General features: G+C 40.9%; 1 protein-coding gene and 1 pseudogene across 2 annotated transcripts; one reads left to right on the forward strand and one right to left on the reverse strand.

The window, feature by feature from the left end:
- Positions 1–2,570: 2,570 nt before the first annotated feature.
- Positions 2,571–8,466, reverse strand: LOC110500232 (short transmembrane mitochondrial protein 1). The gene is made up of 3 exons (XM_021577476.3): positions 8,130–8,466; positions 7,847–7,900; positions 2,571–5,563 (listed from the first exon to the last, which is right to left on the reverse strand). The coding sequence occupies exons 1-3, from the start codon at positions 8,142–8,144 to the stop codon at positions 5,489–5,491; spliced, it is 144 nt and encodes a 47-aa protein (XP_021433151.1). The 5' UTR covers positions 8,145–8,466; the 3' UTR covers positions 2,571–5,488.
- A 4,030-nt stretch (positions 8,467–12,496) lies between these two features.
- On the forward strand, positions 12,497–20,049 carry LOC110500233 (aldo-keto reductase family 1 member B1-like; annotated as a pseudogene). Its single transcript, XR_016490252.1, has 10 exons — positions 12,497–12,676; positions 13,084–13,255; positions 13,593–13,709; positions 13,816–13,893; positions 14,012–14,134; positions 14,252–14,358; positions 14,640–14,721; positions 15,397–15,480; positions 19,444–19,526; positions 19,605–20,049. The product of XR_016490252.1 is annotated as an aldo-keto reductase family 1 member B1-like (transcript).
- The last annotated feature ends 425 nt before the right edge of the window (positions 20,050–20,474 follow it).

The following is a 20,474-nucleotide window of genomic DNA, read 5'->3' on the forward strand; positions in this document are numbered from 1 at the left end:
TTTCTCAAGCAAGAATTTAGCCAGGACTGTCTGGAGTTGGTCTGAGTAGAGAGGGGGAAATTAGCTGTTATTGGTAGACAGGTTTTGAACTAATTTACCCCGCCTGTGGATGTCACCAGGCAGACCAAATCTCCATCCTACCAAAACAGGAAGAAACAGCTGTTACATTTAAAGGGCATTATCATAATTTTCACAATTTCACAGTATTATTCCAACCTCCGTGTGGAAATGTATATAAAACACAGGAAAATCACATTTTTGGGAGAATTTAACATTTCCCCTTTCTAGATGAATAGTATTTTAATTTGTGTAATCACAAACAGATATTCCTGTAAGTCATTGATCATCAACTAGATTTTTTTTTTTTTTTTTTTTTTTTTTTTTTGTTTAACCAGGCAAGTCAGTTAAGAACAAATTCTTATTTTCAATGACGGCCTGGGAACAGTGGGTTAACTGCCTGTTCAGGGGCAGAATGACAGATTTGTACCTTGTCAGCTCGGGGGTTTGAACTCGCAACCTTCCGGTTACTAGTCCAACACTCTAACCACTAGGCTACCCTGCCGCCCCTATGTCTACAGATTCAGCTGCGGGATGATTTTTTAAAAACTTCTTCAGCGGATGGTCAGGGTGCCGAAACATAATTACAAATCATTTGTAGACATAAAAAAAAAGACAGAAAGACATAAAACAGTATTTTACAAAGATAATAAATGTGCTTACATTTGTACAAGATCATATCTCTCTATTATGCGTGGGAATACTTGGCAAACAGATTTCCAAAATGAAGTCACTTGGACCTGATTTCCTGGTGTTTTTCATGTCTAACAATGAGAAAAAATAAGAACTTGGAGGGGCAAATAAAATCTCCCGCTGTCCAAATTCAGCCCACGGCCAGCCAGTGGGGGAACCCTGCTGTTAGTAGTATGTGGTAGTTCATTTATGTTTATAAAGGTCTGTGAAGCCTTATGCCAGATAGAGAGAAAATAAAGGATAAGGACAGGCGAACCTTTTGAGGCTAAGCTGAAGGGTTTGACCAGGGATTTGGAGGCTTGAGGGGGTTCATCGGCCCAGCGTGGGGAGGCCGTCTCTGGGTAAATCGATGGCAGTGTCCCTGACTCCCTCTGGGACCCTGAGAAGTCCTGTGTGCTTCACTCTCTGTCCTCCCAAATGTGTCATGGCTGTCTTGGTTTAGCCCTCAGTCCACCTCCCAACTTCCACAGAGCAGCACGGCAGCCAACCTTGACTGAAGCACAACGACTGAAGGGCTACAAGTGTCCTTGTGAGGCTATGCTCTCCCTAGTTGTCACACAATGTTGTTGATTTTTATGAGATCTGTTGTCTTGTCAATTTATTTCACTGTAAAGTAGAACTACCCTGGGCTGTAAAGGCCAGTACATATTCTCTGGTGAGTGTTCTGTGACTTTCTCTCAAGAATATGGAACATTCTCTGATGACACAAGCACATAAGACATGATCATGGTCACTTTTTCCTACTATCTAGTGTAGACTTTAGAGAGAGAGAGAGAATTTGTGTAGGCGGTGGAGATGTACTTGGTTGTATTATCTTTGTATTGAACAATGATTGTGTAACTGAATTGTGCTTCTTCGAGGAAACTATGTCCGCATGGCTGCAGTTTTATCTTTCTGTTTGAATGTGTCCTATTTAAAAGTGTATTCTGAAATTTGATACAATATTTCAAAATGTGACTTGTTAAAATTCTGTTTTTAGAACACATATTCAAAATGTACTCATCATTTGGTATATGTAGGGTGTTTTGGTAAATGCACCTACATTATTGTCTATTGAGTCAGCACAATCTGGAGTATGTCTCAAACGTCATGTCAAGTTTGTCCCACACAGGTGAAGAGAAAGTCATTTGACCTTTTTAGTTCTGGGTTTTCTTGAATGCAAAATATATATTTTTTAAATAACTGCTTATCTTGAGGTTCTCAGGTTTTCAGTATGTACAACCTGAACTTTAGAATTATTGTACAACTATGGCTTCCTCCTCACTACCTATACAGTATGTAAGTATGAATGCAACTGGTGGACTTGCAATAACATGGTAATAACAATCTAAGCATTGAAAAGTAGTCTACACTTGGATTGGCACAAACAGTAACCCAACACAATGTTGATAATTTCTTTACACTTTTTTTCAGAAACCCTAACCTCATGTGACAAAGTAATGAGTGGCAGTTTTGATTAGGAATGAATGCTTTACTCAGAGCACCTCTCATTCAAAACAACGCAATATCTCTTTTTCTACCTGATATTGTACAATCACTGGAAATACTTTACAGTACATGTATGTATGCATGTTTGTTGAGTTCTGGCACAGTTGGAGGAAGTGTTCCTAGATGTGTTTTGCAGTGTTTGGATATTTCTATTTGTGTTTTTGTCATACTTTTATAGTTGACTGTAATAATAATATTGATTTTGTTCAGGGGTATGTACAATCACTGTCCTGTACAGAGGCATTATTCTGTTGAAAGACATATCAGAGTTGAAACTTGTAAAATAATTCTGTCCTTCATATTCTGTATTTTCTAAATAAAGAGATCACTGGTTTTAATTTGTATACATTTATTATGGATAATGTTTATGAAGTCTACACTCTAGACTCCAGCCCTTTTTTACAACCTATTCAGGATAGTATTGTCTGACTTATGTGCATTCCACACAAGGTTTCCGTGGAGATCAGGTAGTGTGAGAATACGTGATGATTTCTTTTTTTATTTTTTTTATCCCAAACTTAAAAAGGTTAGCAAAATTGTCCCCTCCCCCACTTGGTATAGGTCTACTTATTGATTGTGAATAAGGAATGGTGTTTTGGTAATTTAACATTCATGATGCCAGGAGATAATCAGAAGATTACCATGGTGATGAAAACAAATGATTTGTGGGAGACAAAGGACGTGATACAACTAACGTCATGCCCAGCAGCACAGAGGTGGGGGACAACCTTTTAAAAGTGGCTGCCTATTCAAACACCAAGAACAAGCCTTGTGTCTACAACCACAGGATACAAACACATTGGGTTTCATCTCTGCCGGACTTTTACGCCGAAAGGTTGGTAAGGGTAACTATTTCTATTATAATTCTAGGTTATTTCAATACTTGTGTGTGATTTCATTTGACATAAAAATAGCTTTCACTTGTTCACAAAAAACTGCAACGTAAGGTTTGGGATGTGGGTACGCATCCTGTACTTGAAAAGTAAAAGTAACCTATTTGTGTGATGTCTCTGATGTTTCCAGGTTTCTTCGTTGACACATTTTCAGAGAACGAACAATCTCACAAATTATGCAGGAGAGGAATGTCCACACAATAGTGCAGTAACTTTGATGCAGTTGTTGCATACATTGATCACTGGTCAAGGGTGCAGTGTAAAGCAAGTAGCATACATTACTAAAACATACTGCTTCACATGAACTTGTCCATGTTATCTATAGTGATTATCAAATGGTTGGTCCACAGCCTACACAATCAAGAAAGAAAAAAACTGAATCTAGAAAGTGGCAGGCCTGCCAAAAAGGCTGAGACTAGGTCATCCAAGAAGAGATCAGTCAGTGCCAAAGACACCAAGTTAGAAGTGGACATTCTCAGTCCAGCAGCCATGCAGAATGTTTACTACATTTCACACAATGCAGTTGACTGGAGTTCCGAGGCTTTGGATGGCCTGAGTCAACAAAAAATAAAATAGGAGGAATGAAGAGCAAGAAAACAAAAAGGGATTCTACCATAAACCTTGCCAAGACCAAAACAAACAGTTTAGTACGGGCTCTATTCTATCCGCATGGCGGAAATCCAGCTTTACAGCGCGACATAAATGTAAAGGCAATCAGTGGAGGCTGCTGGGGAGAGGGCAGCTCATAGTAAGGAATGGAACGTTTTAACACCATTCCAGCCAGTATGAGCCCTAAGCAGTCTCCACTGGTCCCGATTTAGCAGACTGCATTCATGCTAAACGCTGCTTATTTTGGCTAAATGGGAAATTAGCTTTACGTTGCAGAATCTGTAACACTTCAGTTTAACAGATTGAATAGAGTCCCAATTATAATGTAGATTTTAGTTTCTCTATTCTGTTCAAATTTAAAATATCATTTTGGTGACATCTGGTGGATTGGTTGTGATTTACAGAGAAGAGGGGAACAAAAACATGGAACTATGTTGACCTCTGCTGGCATACCATACCCAGATGCTCTCAAGAAAAACATAGCTGTGACGCGGGTGAAGAATGCTTCTCTGGATAATGGAGGTTAAGAATAAACATGGCAAGTTATAATAACTGCCCTACAAAATAGGGCCTCACGTGTGGCGCAGAGGTCTAAGGCACTGTTAGCTGTGCCACTAGAGAACCTAGTTTGTCACCGGGAGAACAATTGGGCGGAGTCCGGGTTAGGGGAGGGTTTGGCCGGCAGGGATGTTACTGTCCTATCGCGTAACTAGCAACTCCTGTGGCAGGCCGCTAAGCACGCTAACACGGATGCCGAGTGTACGTACGGTGCTTCCTCCAACACATTGATGCGGCTGGCTTCTGGGTTAAGCGGGCGTTGTGTCAAGAAGCGGTGCGGCTTGTTTGGGTTGTTTCAGAGGACGCAGGGCTCTCGGACCTTCGCCTCTCCCGAGTCCGTACGGGAGTTGCAGCGATGGGACAGGACGGTAAACTACCAATTGAATACTATGAAATTTGGAAGAAAAAAGGGGAAAAAAAAGGCCCTACAAAATACATTTTACTGGATGGTGATGAAGTATTGAGTTAGTGTTATCAAGCAAGGGACCTATCTTATGTGATGTAACACCTTTCAATTTGACACAGAACCAACATCAGCAAATGTATTAATGCAGGTTTAACAGATTTAGGCACATCTGAATTAGGTCTACGATGTTAGAGAACAGCACTTAGCTTAGAATAGACGCCAAACAATGCAATTTACACGAGTGACTCATTCTCAATTCCATAACACCCACAGAAATAAAATCCATAGAACAGGCCTCCTTAATTCTAGATAACATCACTCAAAAGCAGTAACTGCACTGTTTAGTTGGCAAAAATGACAAACGTATATTGTAAAAATGCCATGCTTAGACTTGATATAAATGCAATTGCCAGTACCCCACCCAAAGGCCTGCCCTGCCCAGCTGCTTGCGAGGATAAGGCCAAGGTTTCTGAAGTTTATTAGATCCCACAGCAGTTAGTCATCTTCGCATATCCACTCATAAATAGAACCCTCATAATATTATCTTAAAAATTTAGCTAAGTACTTTAAGAATACAAACAAAAAAACAACACTGGACCAGCCCAGGCACTGTAAAAACCCTGATTAAGAGAATCATTTTTACAATTTATTCCTCTGCCCGTGTAACCTTAGATTAAATTAGATGAAAAAAATATGTCCTTTGCAGTGTGCATTTTGTTGTTCCAATAGTCCCCATCTCTTCAATCTGCCTCTGATCAACATGGATCGAAAGAAACACTCTTCTTTAATCTGCTGGAGGTTTCTTCTTTGCCGCCACATCCTTCTTGAAGGCTTCTATCTTTTTGGATATGTTGGGGACCTTCAACAGAGGTGGAGTAATCAGAGAAGAGTGCCAAAAAATAAAAAGTTCAATGACATAGGCCTATTGTGTTATGCAAAAACACAGGGGAACCATTGACACTGACATCTATAGTGGGTTGTTCCCTAGCGGACTAAACTCCACGGTGAAGGAAATTCCTGATGACACTGCCAATGGAGTGGAGCCGAAACCAGACTTGGTGGAATTGAGCGCTGACCAAGGTCAATACTCTAAAAATATATATATACAGTGCCTTGCGAAAGTATTCGGCCCCCTTGAACTTTGCGACCTTTTGCCACATTTCAGGCTTCAAACATAAAGATATAAAACTGTATTTTTTTGTGAAGAATCAACAACAAGTGGGACACAATCATGAAGTGGAACGACATTTATTGGATATTTCAAACTTTTTTAACAAATCAAAAACTGAAAAATTGGGCGTGCAAAATTATTCAGCCCCCCTAAGTTAATACTTTGTAGCGCCACCTTTTGCTGCGATTACAGCTGTAAGTCGCTTGGGGTGTCTCTATCAGTTTTGCACACCGAGAGACTGAAATTCTTTCCCATTCCTCCTTGCAAAACAGCTCGAGCTCAGTGAGGTTGGATGGAGAGCATTTGTGAACAGCAGTTTTCAGTTCTTTCCACAGATTCTCGATTGGATTCAGGTCTGGACTTTGACTTGGCCATTCTAACACCTGGATATGTTTATTTTTGAACCATTCCATTGTAGATTTTGCTTTATGTTTTGGATCATTGTCTTGTTGGAAGACAAATCTCCGTCCCAGTCTCAGGTCTTTTGCAGACTCCATCAGGTTCTCTTCTAGAATGGTCCTGTATTTGGCTCCATCCATCTTCCCATCAATTTTAACCATCTTCCCTGTCCCTGCTGAAGAAAAGCAGGCCCAAACCATGATGCTGCCACCACCATGTTTGACAGTGGGCATGGTGTGTTCAGGGTGATGAGCTGTGTTGCTTTTACGCCAAACATAACATTTTGTATTGTTGCCAAAAAGTTCAATTTTGGTTTCATCTGACCAGAGCACCTTCTTCCACATGTTTGGTGTGTCTCCCAGGTGGCTTGTGGCAAACTTTAAACAACGCTTTTTATGGATATCTTTAAGAAATGGCTTTCTTCTTGCCACTCTTCCATGAAGGCCAGATTTGTGCAATATACAACTGATTGTTGTCCTATGGACAGAGTCTCCCACCTCAGCTGTAGATCTCTGCAGTTCATCCAGAGTGATCATGGGCCTCTTGGCTGCATCTCTGATCAGTCTTCTCCTTGTATGAGCTGAAAGTTTAGAGGGACGGCCAGGTCTTGGTAGATTTGCAGTGGTCTGATACTCCTTCCATTTCAATATTATCGCTTGCACAGTGCTCCTTGGGATGTTTAAAGCTTGGGAAATCTTTTTGTATCCAAATCCGGCTTTAAACTTCTTCACAACAGTATCTCGGACCTGCCTGGTGTGTTCCTTGTTCTTCATGATGCTCTCTGCGCTTTTAACGGACCTCTGAGACTATCACAGTGCAGGTGCATTTATACAGAGACTTGATTACACACAGGTGGATTGTATTTATCATCAGTCGTCATTTAGGCCAACATTGGATCATTCAGAGATCCTCACTGAACTTCTGGAGAGAGTTTGCTGCACTGAAAGTAAAGGGGCTGAATAATTTTGCACGCCCAATTTTTCCGTTTTTGATTTGTTAAAAAAAGTTTGAAATATCCAATAAATGTCGTTCCACTTCATGATTGTGTCCCACTTGTTGATTCTTCACAAAAAAATACAGTTTTATATCTTTATGTTTGAAGCCTGAAATGTGGCAAAAGGTCGCAAAGTTCAAGGGGGCCGAACACTTTCGCAAGGCACTGTATATATTAAACACCTACCTTTTACCTGTTTGTCCTCTGTTGTTGCATGCCTGTCTTTGGCTGAAATCCATACTTTTTCAATCGAAGTTAAACTAAAACCACTTCTGTTTGCTCATTGCTGTTGCTCTAAGATGCCAACACAGCGCAAATGTCGCCAATTGAACGTCAACAAGGAAACAGTTGGTGGTTGTATTTGATTAACGTTTATTGAAAAAGTATAGATTTCAGCAAACGCAAGGCACGCAACTACATAGGTACACGGTAGGGGTTTCATAATGTTTATTTTTAATTTTTAAGTAATTGACCTTGTCGATGTAGTTAAGACTCCACAAAGCCTGGTCTCTGCTCCACTCGGTTGGTAACGTTAGTGGAGTTTAGTCCGCGGCGCTAGTTGCTCCTCTTAGCAGTACCTCGTAGTTTTGAGCGAGGTACATCCCAACAACGTTTCCCAAAGTAAACCCAGCCTGCAAGATTAGAAATAAAAATGGTTATTCCATACGGAATACATGCTGTTGTTTTTACTAGATAGGTCAGCAGCAATAACAATGCATAGTTATGATAGTTAGCACACAGCATAGTTATGATGGCTAGCACACAGCATAGTTATGATAGCTAGCTACAATAGCCCAGCAATACACACAAAGAGAAGCAGGAAGTTTGCAATATATCGTTGTCATTTCGATATCAACTCACCAGGAACTGTAGCATTGTCGTGTCTAACGAAGGAGACAATATTTTATGTATTTTAGCAATCCAGTTGGCAGTTTCAAAGTTCGGTCGAACCAGCTAGCAATATCATCAAGTGTATAATGCGCATGTCATGTCGCCCTCAAAAAAAGCATTTATTGGCCACAACCCGTTTACAAGGTTTCTGTCATCTACGCGGATGCTGTGTGGTCAAAACAGTTCTTATTCGGTGGGGTTTATCGGCGGATGGCATCCAACGTTATGGTGCATTACCTCCACCTACTGGAGGTACTGGAGACCGCACCCGATTAGCCACCGGGAGAAACTAAATTCTACCTGCCAGCTGCGTTGCTCTTAAAAAAAGACTACATATAATGAGGTTCTACTCAATATACTTTTAAAACGAATTTCCTGTATCCCCTTCTCCCTCATAGTAGATCTCAGCCTCCCGCTTTCCCTTTGATACTGCCCACACTGTAGCAAGACATGCTCCATGGTCTCCGTTTCCTGGCAATAATCACACTTTCCTGTTGGAAGCTTTCAAATAAAATCGAATTTTATTCGTCACATAGGCATATTTAGCAGATGTTATTGCGGGTGTGGCGAAATGCTTTCCTATCACATTTAAGGTCTTATTCAACCGGCTGTGTCCCACCCGTAATCTTGTATAAAAAAAAAAGTATCCGCTCTTCTGTCCCTTCCTGCCGTTCTCCCCGACTTGCCACTGTATTTGAAATAAATGGCTGGAGAAAAACAAGCTTATTTTTGGTTCTCGTGGAGTGTGACAGTTGAACTAAGCTCACGAGGCATTTATAAAAGTTATATTCTTCAAGAATAAATGGATATATATAAGTCCAAAAATGGTTGTAGCAACAACAGATTGCCCCTTTAAATCTATCAAAAGTTTGCGAGTTTGAACATGTGTCCATTAGGCCTATGGATTAAATTGTTTTATCAGCATGCATTACATTGAGCAATAAAAGCCTCACTTTTATGCCATAGGCTGGTATCCGCACTGTGCAGCTTTTGCAAGAGCACAATTTTCACTGGCTGTCCACTGGTTTCAAAAACAATGATTGATAGGCACCTTAAACGGCTTGAATTCAAATCATTATTGGTTTCAAATACACATTTAGATTTGTGAACAGCCATCCACAACAGGCACAATCCGTAAAATGCAAATAGCTAAATGAGAGAGCAACAGTGTGATTCACATCAATGCGCTATGTAGATATCAATAAGTGATGTCCGCATCGCCGTAGACTACACCACCACTGCATCCTTACCTCCAAGTGTTAATTCAAATTTGATAATCTTTGGATGTCGACAGCATACCATTGGAAGACAGCTTGGACTGTAGCCTACAAAAAGTATATTCCTGCGATCCATCAAACCCATTTGGTGTGTCATCATAGTGGTCTCTGACTTGTGGTCAGACTCGCTCAGGAGGAACAAATTAAAACAATTCAATGCTGATTTGAATGTCATTGAGACAGAGAAGTGTCAACATATATATTTTTCCTCGCAAACCTAATTTCTGAATTTAAAAGTAATCATCTTGTTTTTCAAAAGTATCTAATCTGATCACAATATTTTTGCTGTTAACATAACGGATTACATGTAATCTGTTACTCCCCCAACCCTGTTCATAATGCAACATATGGAATGCCATTGCATTTTAATATGGGAGTGGTGAGACAGTAACAAGCCTTTGTCTTTGTGTTGCAAACAATAATACAAAACTCAACATGTAAAGTGTTGATTCCATGTTTCATGAGCTGAAATAAAAGATCCCCAAAATGTTCCATATGCAGAAAAAGCATATTTCTCTCAAATTGTGGACAAATTAGTTTTTATCCTTGTTAGCTAGCATTTCTCCTTTGCCAAGATAATTCATCCACTTGACAGGTGTGGCATATCAAGAAGCTGATTAAACAGCATGCTCATTACACAGGTGCACTTTCTGCTGTGGACAATAAAAGGCCACAGATGTCTGAAGTTTTGAGGGAGCGTATAATTGGCATGCCGACTGCAGGAATGTCCACCAGAGATGTTGCCAGAGAATTGAATGTTAATTTCTCTACCATAAGAGAGAAATCGTTCGAGAATTTGGAAGTACGTCAAACCTGCTTATCAACAGCAGACCATGTGTATGGGGTCGTGCGAGCAAGCGGTTTGCCGATGTGAACAGAGTGCCCTATGGTGGCAGTGGCGTTATGGTATAAGCTACAGACAACAAACAATTGCATTTTATCGACGGCAATTTGAATGCACAGAGATAACGTAACAAGATCCTGAGGCCCATTGTCGTGTCATTCATCCGCCGCCATCACCTCATGTTTCATTCAGCATGATACTGCACGGCCCCATGTTGCAAGGATCTGTACACATTTTCTGGAAGCTGAAAATGTCCCAGTTCCTCCATAGCCTGCACTCACCAGACATGTCACCCATTGAGCATGTTTGGAATGCTCTGGATCAACGTGTATGTCAGCGTGTTCCAGCTTCCGCCAACGTCCAGCAACTTTGCGCAGCCACTGAAGAGGAGTGGCACAACATTCCACAATCAACAGCCTGATCAACTCTATGTGAAGATGTGTTGCGCTGCATGAGGAAAATGGTGGTCACACCAAATACTGTCTGGTTTTCTGATCCACGCCCCTACCGTTTCTTGAAGGCATCTGTGACCAACAGATGCAAATCTGTATTCCTAGTGAAATCCATAGGTTAGGGCCTAATTAACGTTTCCCAATATGAACTGTAGCTCAGTAAAATATTTGATATTGTTCCATGTTGCTTTTGTTTTTAATTCAGTAAACTTATTGAACATCTTTCTGGTTGATCTCTTTCAAAAGTATAACAATTAGACCACTTTGCACACACATTTGAAGACATTTTTTAAATCAATAAATGTTTTTTCATGTTTTATTTTAGTATGTGAGTCAGTAGATTACCTTGGTTAAGTATTTTCTATACAGTATGCTTTTACAGAATCACCAATAACTAACTGTAATACTTTGGGTATGTGTGTTTGAAAATGTATGTATGTGTTAAAGCTATTTAAAAAATGGCAGTTATGAGAATTATGCTAGGATAATGTTATGGTTTGCTCAACATACCGTATTTAAAGTAAGAAAATTAGAACACCTCACCAATAGTAGCGAATCATAATCAGAGCTGATCCAGAAGTCAAATTTGTATGTGAGATTTGAGGAAAAAGCTGGTCCTGGCCCAACTCAGTTTTAGATCTGGCATCCAGATTCACACGGGTTTTGGCCCGCTTCACGGATCCGGACCAGATGTTGCAATAGGTCCAGGCGCGGATCTGGCGTGGATCCTTCTTGCTGTCTGGATAGCTAAGGTCTTTATGCCTGGCTTGAACCCATATCACGTGATTAGTCTAATTTACTTTTCAATCTCAGTTTTTCATCCTTTGTTTGTAGATTTCCACTTTTCTCAAATTCAGATAAACGTACATAAAACAAAGTGGGCACTGCAGACACTACTAGCTCGCTAGCTAGTTTGTGTCTCCAGAGACTTCTAGACAGGCTATTCAGGGCCATCACTAGTTACCACATAAAGCCCTCCCATTTCTGCAATTTCTCTTCTTAAAATTTGATTTTAAACCTAACCTTAACCACACAGCTAACATTTTATGCCTAACCTAGATAGTGTGTTGGTTCAAATCTAGTAAACTAGCTATGCTTTTGAGGCTTGTGTTGCAGATCTGCATAAAATATGGAGTCTGTGGTTCTGGGTCTGTTGCGTTTAATCTAACCTATTTTTATGCTAGGCCACCGTTATACATTTTATGCTATTCACACCTTCGTACAAAAATGTATGCAAGGGATGTTGATTTCAACAGTCAGTGACTCAAGCATTACAGCTTGAGACTGTTGAAATCCCCGTGACTTTTTAATCATTACTTTTTTTAATCACAGTCATTGTAAGGTCAAAAATCACTCCAATGTTGTATTTAAACACTAGTGAACAGGTTATTACCTTGTTTTTAAAGGAAGAAGATTTGACTCTAGACATACTACAAATACTGATCAGCAGCAAAAAAAAGCTGTATATTCGACATTGTTATCATATGTTCTTCAACTCAATCGACATTAGCATGAAATGCATACTGCATCACATCCTGAATTATTTAAACAAGCAATGGGTTCTTTGTCATTGTGACAAGCAAACCCTCTGCGCACGTACACACACACACACACACACACACTCATACATACATGCTGATTCATTCAGCTACTCCTTCACCCTCCCTTTCCTGGCCCTATCTGCTGCTTTAGCTGTAGGGGGCGGGAGGCAGGCGTAACCAATCAAATCCAGTCGCTCTACATAAACCCCATTCACATCTGTGTTTCAGCTGTTCTTGTGCTGCACTGAGAATACTGATTCCTTCAACGCTGAATACAGGAATCCTCTCCTCTCACAACAGAGAATCCTAGGATTGATACTACAGCAGCTCTTTAAAGATGACACCCACTGTGACTCTCAACACCGGGGCCAGCATGCCTATCTTGGGCTTGGGGACATGGGGGGTAAGATAAAGCGTAATTTAGTTTCTTCTTAGGCATCTTGCATGGATAGCATTGATAATTGTTGAATTGGCAGTTAACTGCTTCTTTCTTTTGGCAACTCCCGGTATGTTCATGTTAAAATATGAGTCTTCTCATTTGCCACATATCCTGAGAGTTTTAATGAACTATGATGACCAAGATGAAGCATCTTATTTTTGCACTTATGTTTCACCGTCACACTTGGAATCGGGGGTTAGCCTATATTTGACTTTTTGACCTAACATAGGCCGTCTATTAATGATGATTATATTATACAGTATAATCAAATCTGTCCTGATTAGTATTTCTACAGTATTATGTAGCCTTTCTGACAGAGGCTCAAGTCAAGTGTGAGGTTACCACAATAGGCCCTCTGAATCCGTGTGCAGGCAGAAGCAGGCAAGGTAACGGAGGCAGTGAAAGCAGCAATCTCTGCAGGCTACAGACACATAGACGGAGCCCACTGTTACCAGAATGAGGACATGGTGGGGGTTGGCATTCACACCATGATTGGCCAGGGGGTGGTGAAGAGAGAGAGAGGAGCTTTTCATCGTCAGTAAGGTGCGTATGAGGACGATTATCCACTTGGTCACGGTGTCAAAAAAGGGGAAAACAAGATGCATTAGTCATGTTTGTAGATTTGATCATGGAGCCACTATGATTTCCCCCTAGACGCCAGGCAGACAAAGAGCTCGAAACGGGCTGAAGGCATCACATCACATGCTCTGTATAGCCACCAATGTCAAGCTAGTTCTATCATTTGTTCTGGGTGCTCTCTTACTCAACTGCCACACATCCCCATAACACTTCAAGAATTTGTCCATAGGCTAGTTTTGGCATTTAAATTGTATTTCAACATGCACCGCAGCAGTCTAATATGACGGTTTCTCCCAAATAGCTGTGGTGTACGCTCCATCAGAAGTCTATGGTGAAGGGAGCCTGTCAGAAGACTCTGAGTGACCTCAAGCTAGACTACCTGGACCTCTACCTAATACACTTCCCTATGTGCTTTCAGGTACTGTGTGTGTCTGTGTCACGAAAATGACTATCAGCTTTCAAACTATCCCTGATTTAAGAGTGAGAGGACTATTGTCCTGTAACTAGTTTGTTTGCCATTGCAGCCTGGAGAGAATCTATTTCCTTTTGGTGAAGACGGACAGGTAGCCGCAGGTGAAAGCAACTTCCTGGACACTTGGGAGGTAAGGAAAACAAAAAAAAATGGTATACTGTATTCCAAAACAAACATCCCCTAACACCAGCAAACGAGATTATACTACAAGACAATTTACAGTTTACTGAGCTTGACCTATTGAACAGGCTATGGAGGAGCTGGTGGATGCTGGTCTGGTCAAGGCTATCGGTGTCTCCAACTTTAACAAAGACCAGATTGAATCCATCCTAAACAAGCCAGGCCTCAAGTATAAACCTGCCAACAACCAGGTACTGTAGTCTTTGGTGATCAAGACAGACAAAACAAGTCAATACAGTTTTTAAGCAAGGCATTATTGCCCCAATCTCTGTATTACCAGCGCCTCTTCTTTATATTTGTCCCTTCAGATTGAATGCCACCCCTATCTGACCCAGGAGAAGCTGATCAACTACTGTCACTCTAAAGGCATCTCAGAGTCAGCCTACAGCCCTCTGGGCTCCCCAGACAGACCAAGGTGAGATCTTATAAAAAGTGTGCTCTAATGTGTATACAGTCACTTTGGATTAAAAGGAAGGTTATAGAATGAAGCAGAAATGGACCTGTACACTGAAATGATCCAAAACGGGCATTGTATTTAATTGGTTATTGACAACCTTTCAATGCGTGTGTGCATTGTCAGACCCTACCCTTTCCCTACTTACAGATGTTTTTCAGGACCCACTCACCATTAAAAATGATGTGCGTTTGACTTCAGGTCAACATAAAGAAGACTCAAATAAATGACATTTTCAACAGGGCGAAACCTGGTGAGCCGTCTCTGCTTGAGGACCCAAATTTAAAGACCATCGCTGATAAGCACAATAAGACTACAGCACAGGTATGAGAGAAGCATCAATAACCCCTACAAACGGTGAACTTTCTCCTAATTCTGCCTTTAGTGACATACTATAGCAAGATTTGATCCTGTATTTTAAGCCTTATCCAGAAATATTAAATTACACCAAAAATGAAAGCAATTGTCTGAGGATGGTGCTGGACCATCTGACATAAAAAGGGGACACCAATGAAAAAGCCAAATAATTTTTAAAAATAAATGTAAGTTAAAATCCAGGCATGTCACATGATTGCACCAAACGCAGGGCCCCTAGCTATAGGGAATACAAAGGGTATAACCAACCCGTCTTCTCAACCATACTTACTGCGGTCAAGATTCGTGAAATTCTACATTTAACAAAAGTTCATTAAAGTTGAGGTTAACGCAGCTGATCACTCTCCAATGAATATTACATTAGCCTGAAATTGGATATGGGTCCCATGTGTAGCATTTAAAGAAAATGGCTAGGGGTTAGAATGGGGACAATCAATTGTTAGGGTTTTGGCTAGTGTTTTCCAAGACAAGTCTCTAAACATTAAGAATCATTGTTTTGAAACCGTGCCCTCGGGGCGTGGGTCCAACGCTCACATGGTAACAGCTACATTCTTTGTCTGGATAAAAGGTGTCTTGGTCTAGGGTCAATCAAGTGAACAATCAATGTTCTTATCCTCTCCACAGATCCTTATCCGCTTTCAAATCCAGAGGAATGTGATCGTCATTCCAAAGTCGGCTACGCCCTCCCGGATCAAGGAAAATTTTCAGGTATTTTTTTGACCATAATAACTGTAGATGGAGTTGGGTCGGTCAGAGGTTAAATCCCTGCCTCCTGACCTAGAGGTTCCTATCTTGTCTGTTTTCTACAGCTTTCACTGTCAAATATACAAAGAGCAGTGTTCTAAGTGTGGAAGAGCCATTGGCTCTGGTAAGAATCTTACCTCTGATGTACGGGGTTGTAGGTTCGATCCCAGGCTCAGCTCCTGAATGTGGTTGCGTTGACTATCTGGGATAGTTGGAAGGCTGTCAAAACTCATGGTGGTATATACCTGGGGTCGCCTCCTGTAAAAAGCAGTGATTATGGAGAAAAGCTCCTGGAAAAAGTAGGCACTTATAAATAAAAAAATATAGATATTAAAAACAGTGTCCATTCGGGAAGTATTCAGACCACTTCACTCTTTCCTCATTGTTACATTACATCCTTATTCTAAAATGGATTATATATTTTTTTTTTCCTCAATCTACACAATACCTCATGACAAAGCTGTGAAAGGAATGTAACAATTCCAATGTGTTCATTAACCAATTCAATCAAAACTACACACATTATAGTCAATATTATGATGATAAGATTCATACATCCATACAGTAACATAATAGTATTCTGTTTAGTTATAGTTCTAAGTTAAATGTATACATCATTTTAGTCATTATTCATAAAAATCAAATAACAAAAGCAAAAACTGGTTTGTACATTTTTGGCGAAAAAAAAAACCCACAACTGAAGTATCACATTTACATAACTATTCAGACCCTTTAAAGCGGTACTTTGTTGAAGCAGTTTTGGCAGCGATTACAGCCTCGACTCTTCTTGGGTATGACGCTACATGCTTTGCACACCTGTATTTGGGGAGTTTCTCACATTCTTTTCTGCAGATCCTCAAGCGCTGTCGGGTTGGTTGGGGAGCGTCGCTGTACAGCTATTTTCAGGTCTCTCCAGAGATGTTCAATTGGGTTCAAGTCTGGGCTCTCACTAGGCCACTCAAGGACATTCAGAGACTTGTCCCGAAGCCACTCCTGAGTTGTCTTGGATGTGTGCTTAGGGTTGTTGTACTGTTGGAAAGTGAACATTCATCCCAGTCTGAGGTCCTGAGCAGGTTTTCATCAAGGATCTCTGTACTTTGCTCCGTTAATCTTTCCCCTCGAGCCTGACTAGTCTCCCAGGCCCGGTCGCTGAAAACATCCCCACAGCATGATGCTGTCACCACTGCTTCATCGTAGGGATGGTGCCAGGTTTCCTCCAGACATAAAGCTCTGTCAGAGTGACCATCTGGTTCTTGGGCACCTCCAGATGTGAAGCTCAGCATTCAGGCCAAAGAGTTCAATCTTGGTTTCAACAGAACAGAGAATCTTGTTTCTCATGGTCTGAGTCCTGATTGGTGGAGTGCTGCAGAGATGGGAGAACCTTCCAAAAGGACAACCATCTCCACAGAGTAACGCTGAAGCTCTGTCAGTGACCATCAGGTTCTCGGTCACCTCCCTGACCAAGGCCCTTCTCCCCCGATTGCTAAGTTTGGCTTGGGGCGGCCAGCTCTAGGAAGAGTCTTGGTGGATCCAAACTTCTTCCATTTAAGAATGATGAAGGCCACTGTGTTCTTGGGGACCTTCAATGCTGCAGAAATGTTTTGGTACCCCCTGTGCCTTGACACAATCCTGTCTCGGTGCTCTACGGACAATTCCTTCGACATCATGGCTCTGTTTTTGCTCTGACATGCACTGTCAACTGTGGGACCTTATATAGACAGGTGTGCGCCTTTCCAAATCATGTCCAATCATTTGAATTTACCACAGGTGGACTCCAATCAAGTTGTAGAAACATCTCAAGGATGATCAATGGAAATGGGATGCACCTGGGTAGTGGACAATTTGATACACACAGGAAACTGTTGAGCGTGAAAAACCTAGCAGCATTGCATTTCTTGACATACTCAAACCGGCGCCTGGCACCTACTACCATACCCCGTTCAAAGGCACTTAAATAGTGTCTTTCCCATTCAACCTCTGAATGGGAAAGACAAAGTGACATCAGTAAGGATCATAGCTTTCACCTGGTCAGTCTGTCATGGAAAGAGCAGGTACTCCTAATGTTTTGTACACTGTGTATATGATAGAGTTAAAAAAACAAGAGATGAGTTTTGAACCTACATGCAAGGCAGGATTTAACCTGGAAGCCACGGAGACCTTCACACTTTTACCTCTTCATACAGTGCCTTGCGAAAGTATTCGGCCCCCTTGAACTTTGCGACCTTTTGCCACATTTCAGGCTTCAAACATAAAGATATAAAACTGTATTTTTTTGTGAAGAATCAACAACAAGTGGGACACAATCATGAAGTGGAACGACATTTATTGGATATTTCAAACTTTTTTAACAAATCCAAAAACTGAAAAATTGGGCGTGCAAAATTATTCAGCCCCTTTACTTTCAGTGCAGCAAACTCTCTCCAGAAGTTCAGTGAGGATCTCTGAATGATCCAATGTTGACCTAAATGACTAATGATGATAAATACAATCCACCTGTGTGTAATCAAGTCTCCGTATAAATGCACCTGCACTGTGATAGTCTCAGAGGTCCGTTAAAAGCGCAGAGAGCATCATGAAGAACAAGGAACACACCAGGCAGGTCCGAGATACTGTTGTGAAGAAGTTTAAAGCCGGATTTGGATACAAAAAGATTTCCCAAGCTTTAAACATCCCAAGGAGCACTGTGCAAGCGATAATATTGAAATGGAAGGAGTATCAGACCACTGCAAATCTACCAAGACCTGGCCGTCCCTCTAAACTTTCAGCTCATACAAGGAGAAGACTGATCAGAGATGCAGCCAAGAGGCCCATGATCACTCTGGATGAACTGCAGAGATCTACAGCTGAGGTGGGAGACTCTGTCCATAGGACAACAATCAGTTGTATATTGCACAAATCTGGCCTTTATGGAAGAGTGGCAAGAAGAAAGCCATTTCTTAAAGATATCCATAAAAAGTGTTGTTTAAAGTTTGCCACAAGCCACATGGGAGACACACCAAACATGTGGAAGAAGGTGCTCTGGTCAGATGAAACCAAAATTGAACTTTTTGGCAACAATGCAAAACGTTATGTTTGTCGTAAAAGCAACACAGCTGAACACACCATCCCCACTGTCAAACATGGTGGTGGCAGCATCATGGTTTGGGCCTGCTTTTCTTCAGCAGGGACAGGGAAGATGGTTAAAATTGATGGGAAGATGGATGGAGCCAAATACAGGACCATTCTGGAAGAGAACCTGATGGAGTCTGCAAAAGACCTGAGACTGGGACGGAGATTTGTCTTCCAACAAGACAATGATCCAAAACATAAAGCAAAATCTACAATGGAATGGTTCAAAAATAAACATATCCAGGTGTTAGAATGGCCAAGTCAAAGTCCAGACCTGAATCCAATCGAGATTCTGTGGAAAGAACTGAAAACTGCTGTTCACAAATGCTCTCCATCCAACCTCACTGAGCTCGAGCTGTTTTGCAAGGAGGAATGGGAAAAAATGTCAGTCTCTCGATGTGCAAAACTGATAGAGACATACCCCAAACGACTTACAGCTGTAATCGCAGCAAAAGGTGGCGCTACAAAGTATTAACTTAAGGGGGCTGAATAATTTTGCACGCCCAATTTTTCAGTTTTTGATTTGTTAAAAAAGTTTGAAATATCCAATAAATGTCATTCCACTTCATGATTGTGTCCCACTTGTTGTTGATTCTTCACAAAAAAAATACAGTTTTATATCTTTATGTTTGAAGCCTGAAATGTGGCAAAAGGTCGCAAAGTTCAAGGGGGCCGAATACTTTCGCAAGGCACTGTATATTTAACAGTGGCAGAATTGTACACAAAAAAGAGAATGTGGCTTCAAATCACACAATCTTTTGGTTTCAAGCCACTGGTTCCTTCGCATGTCTACATTGTTATTTTGTCGCCTTCAAACAGGTGTTTGACTTCGAGCTGAATGACGAAGACATGAAGGACATCTTGAGTTTCAACAGGAACATGAGAGGATTTGCTATGCAATGGTGAGTTCCAGAGTTTCTAAGTGCTGACTTAACCCTCTTTACCTGTTCTTCCCTGACGTACCCTCCTCCTCACTGCAGGGGCAACAAGCACAAAGACTTCCCTCTGCATGCAGAATACTGAAACCTCCGTGTGGACACCCACATTCCTACACTGGGGACATACAGCGAGAAGTCCAGTAGTTGTACAGATTCAACCACTACTGTGACCTTGTTCATGAGGCAAACAGAATGTCAATGTGTAATGTAATAACTGCCAGATATTGTTGCCTTTACTTGTTCAGAGTTTAAACATGTTGTACGTTTACCTACATGTTGGGAAGTGCCTTTGAAAGCATGGTGTCCTTGTGCTCCTTGTTGTTATATAAAATTATATTAATAATTCCTTAGACATTGATCTTTAGAGATATCTCAACCAATATGTTAACATTGACAACTTACACAGTAAAATGACTCATTCCAGAATTTCTTTATGTATTGCGACATATTTAGATTCTAATCCTGAAATAAACTGCTACCTGACTAACTTGATATATTCATATGTCCTTATTTGCATGTATAATATTATACAAGAACACAATATTGAAGCAAAGAAAGCTATCATAAAAAAATAAAACTGTTCAAGGGAACTGGGAATTTCACAACAGTATCACACAAGTCAAAGTCTGTGACTAGGGGTTTTATCATCCTGTAAGGCAGTAGTGTGGATGATTCATTCTAGGCCAAAAGGCGCCTATGACTAGGCATTTGAGGGAAGGAGTGTTCCACAAAATATCTTAATGCACTATTAGGATAAGCTATGTCTATATGGCAATGTTTCACCCTTTGGCCATTTTTAAAAACAAAACCGATGTAATACTGTACATCACATACAATATTCATGTATGACATACCCAGCTCATCTGGTTGGACTGAATTCTCATGGTTATTATATGGCCTTTAGATGTGGAG

Source organism: Oncorhynchus mykiss, chromosome 21, assembly GCF_057628025.1.
Source record: "Oncorhynchus mykiss isolate SJ-2025 chromosome 21, ASM5762802v1, whole genome shotgun sequence".
NCBI lineage: Eukaryota > Metazoa > Chordata > Actinopteri > Salmoniformes > Salmonidae > Oncorhynchus > Oncorhynchus mykiss.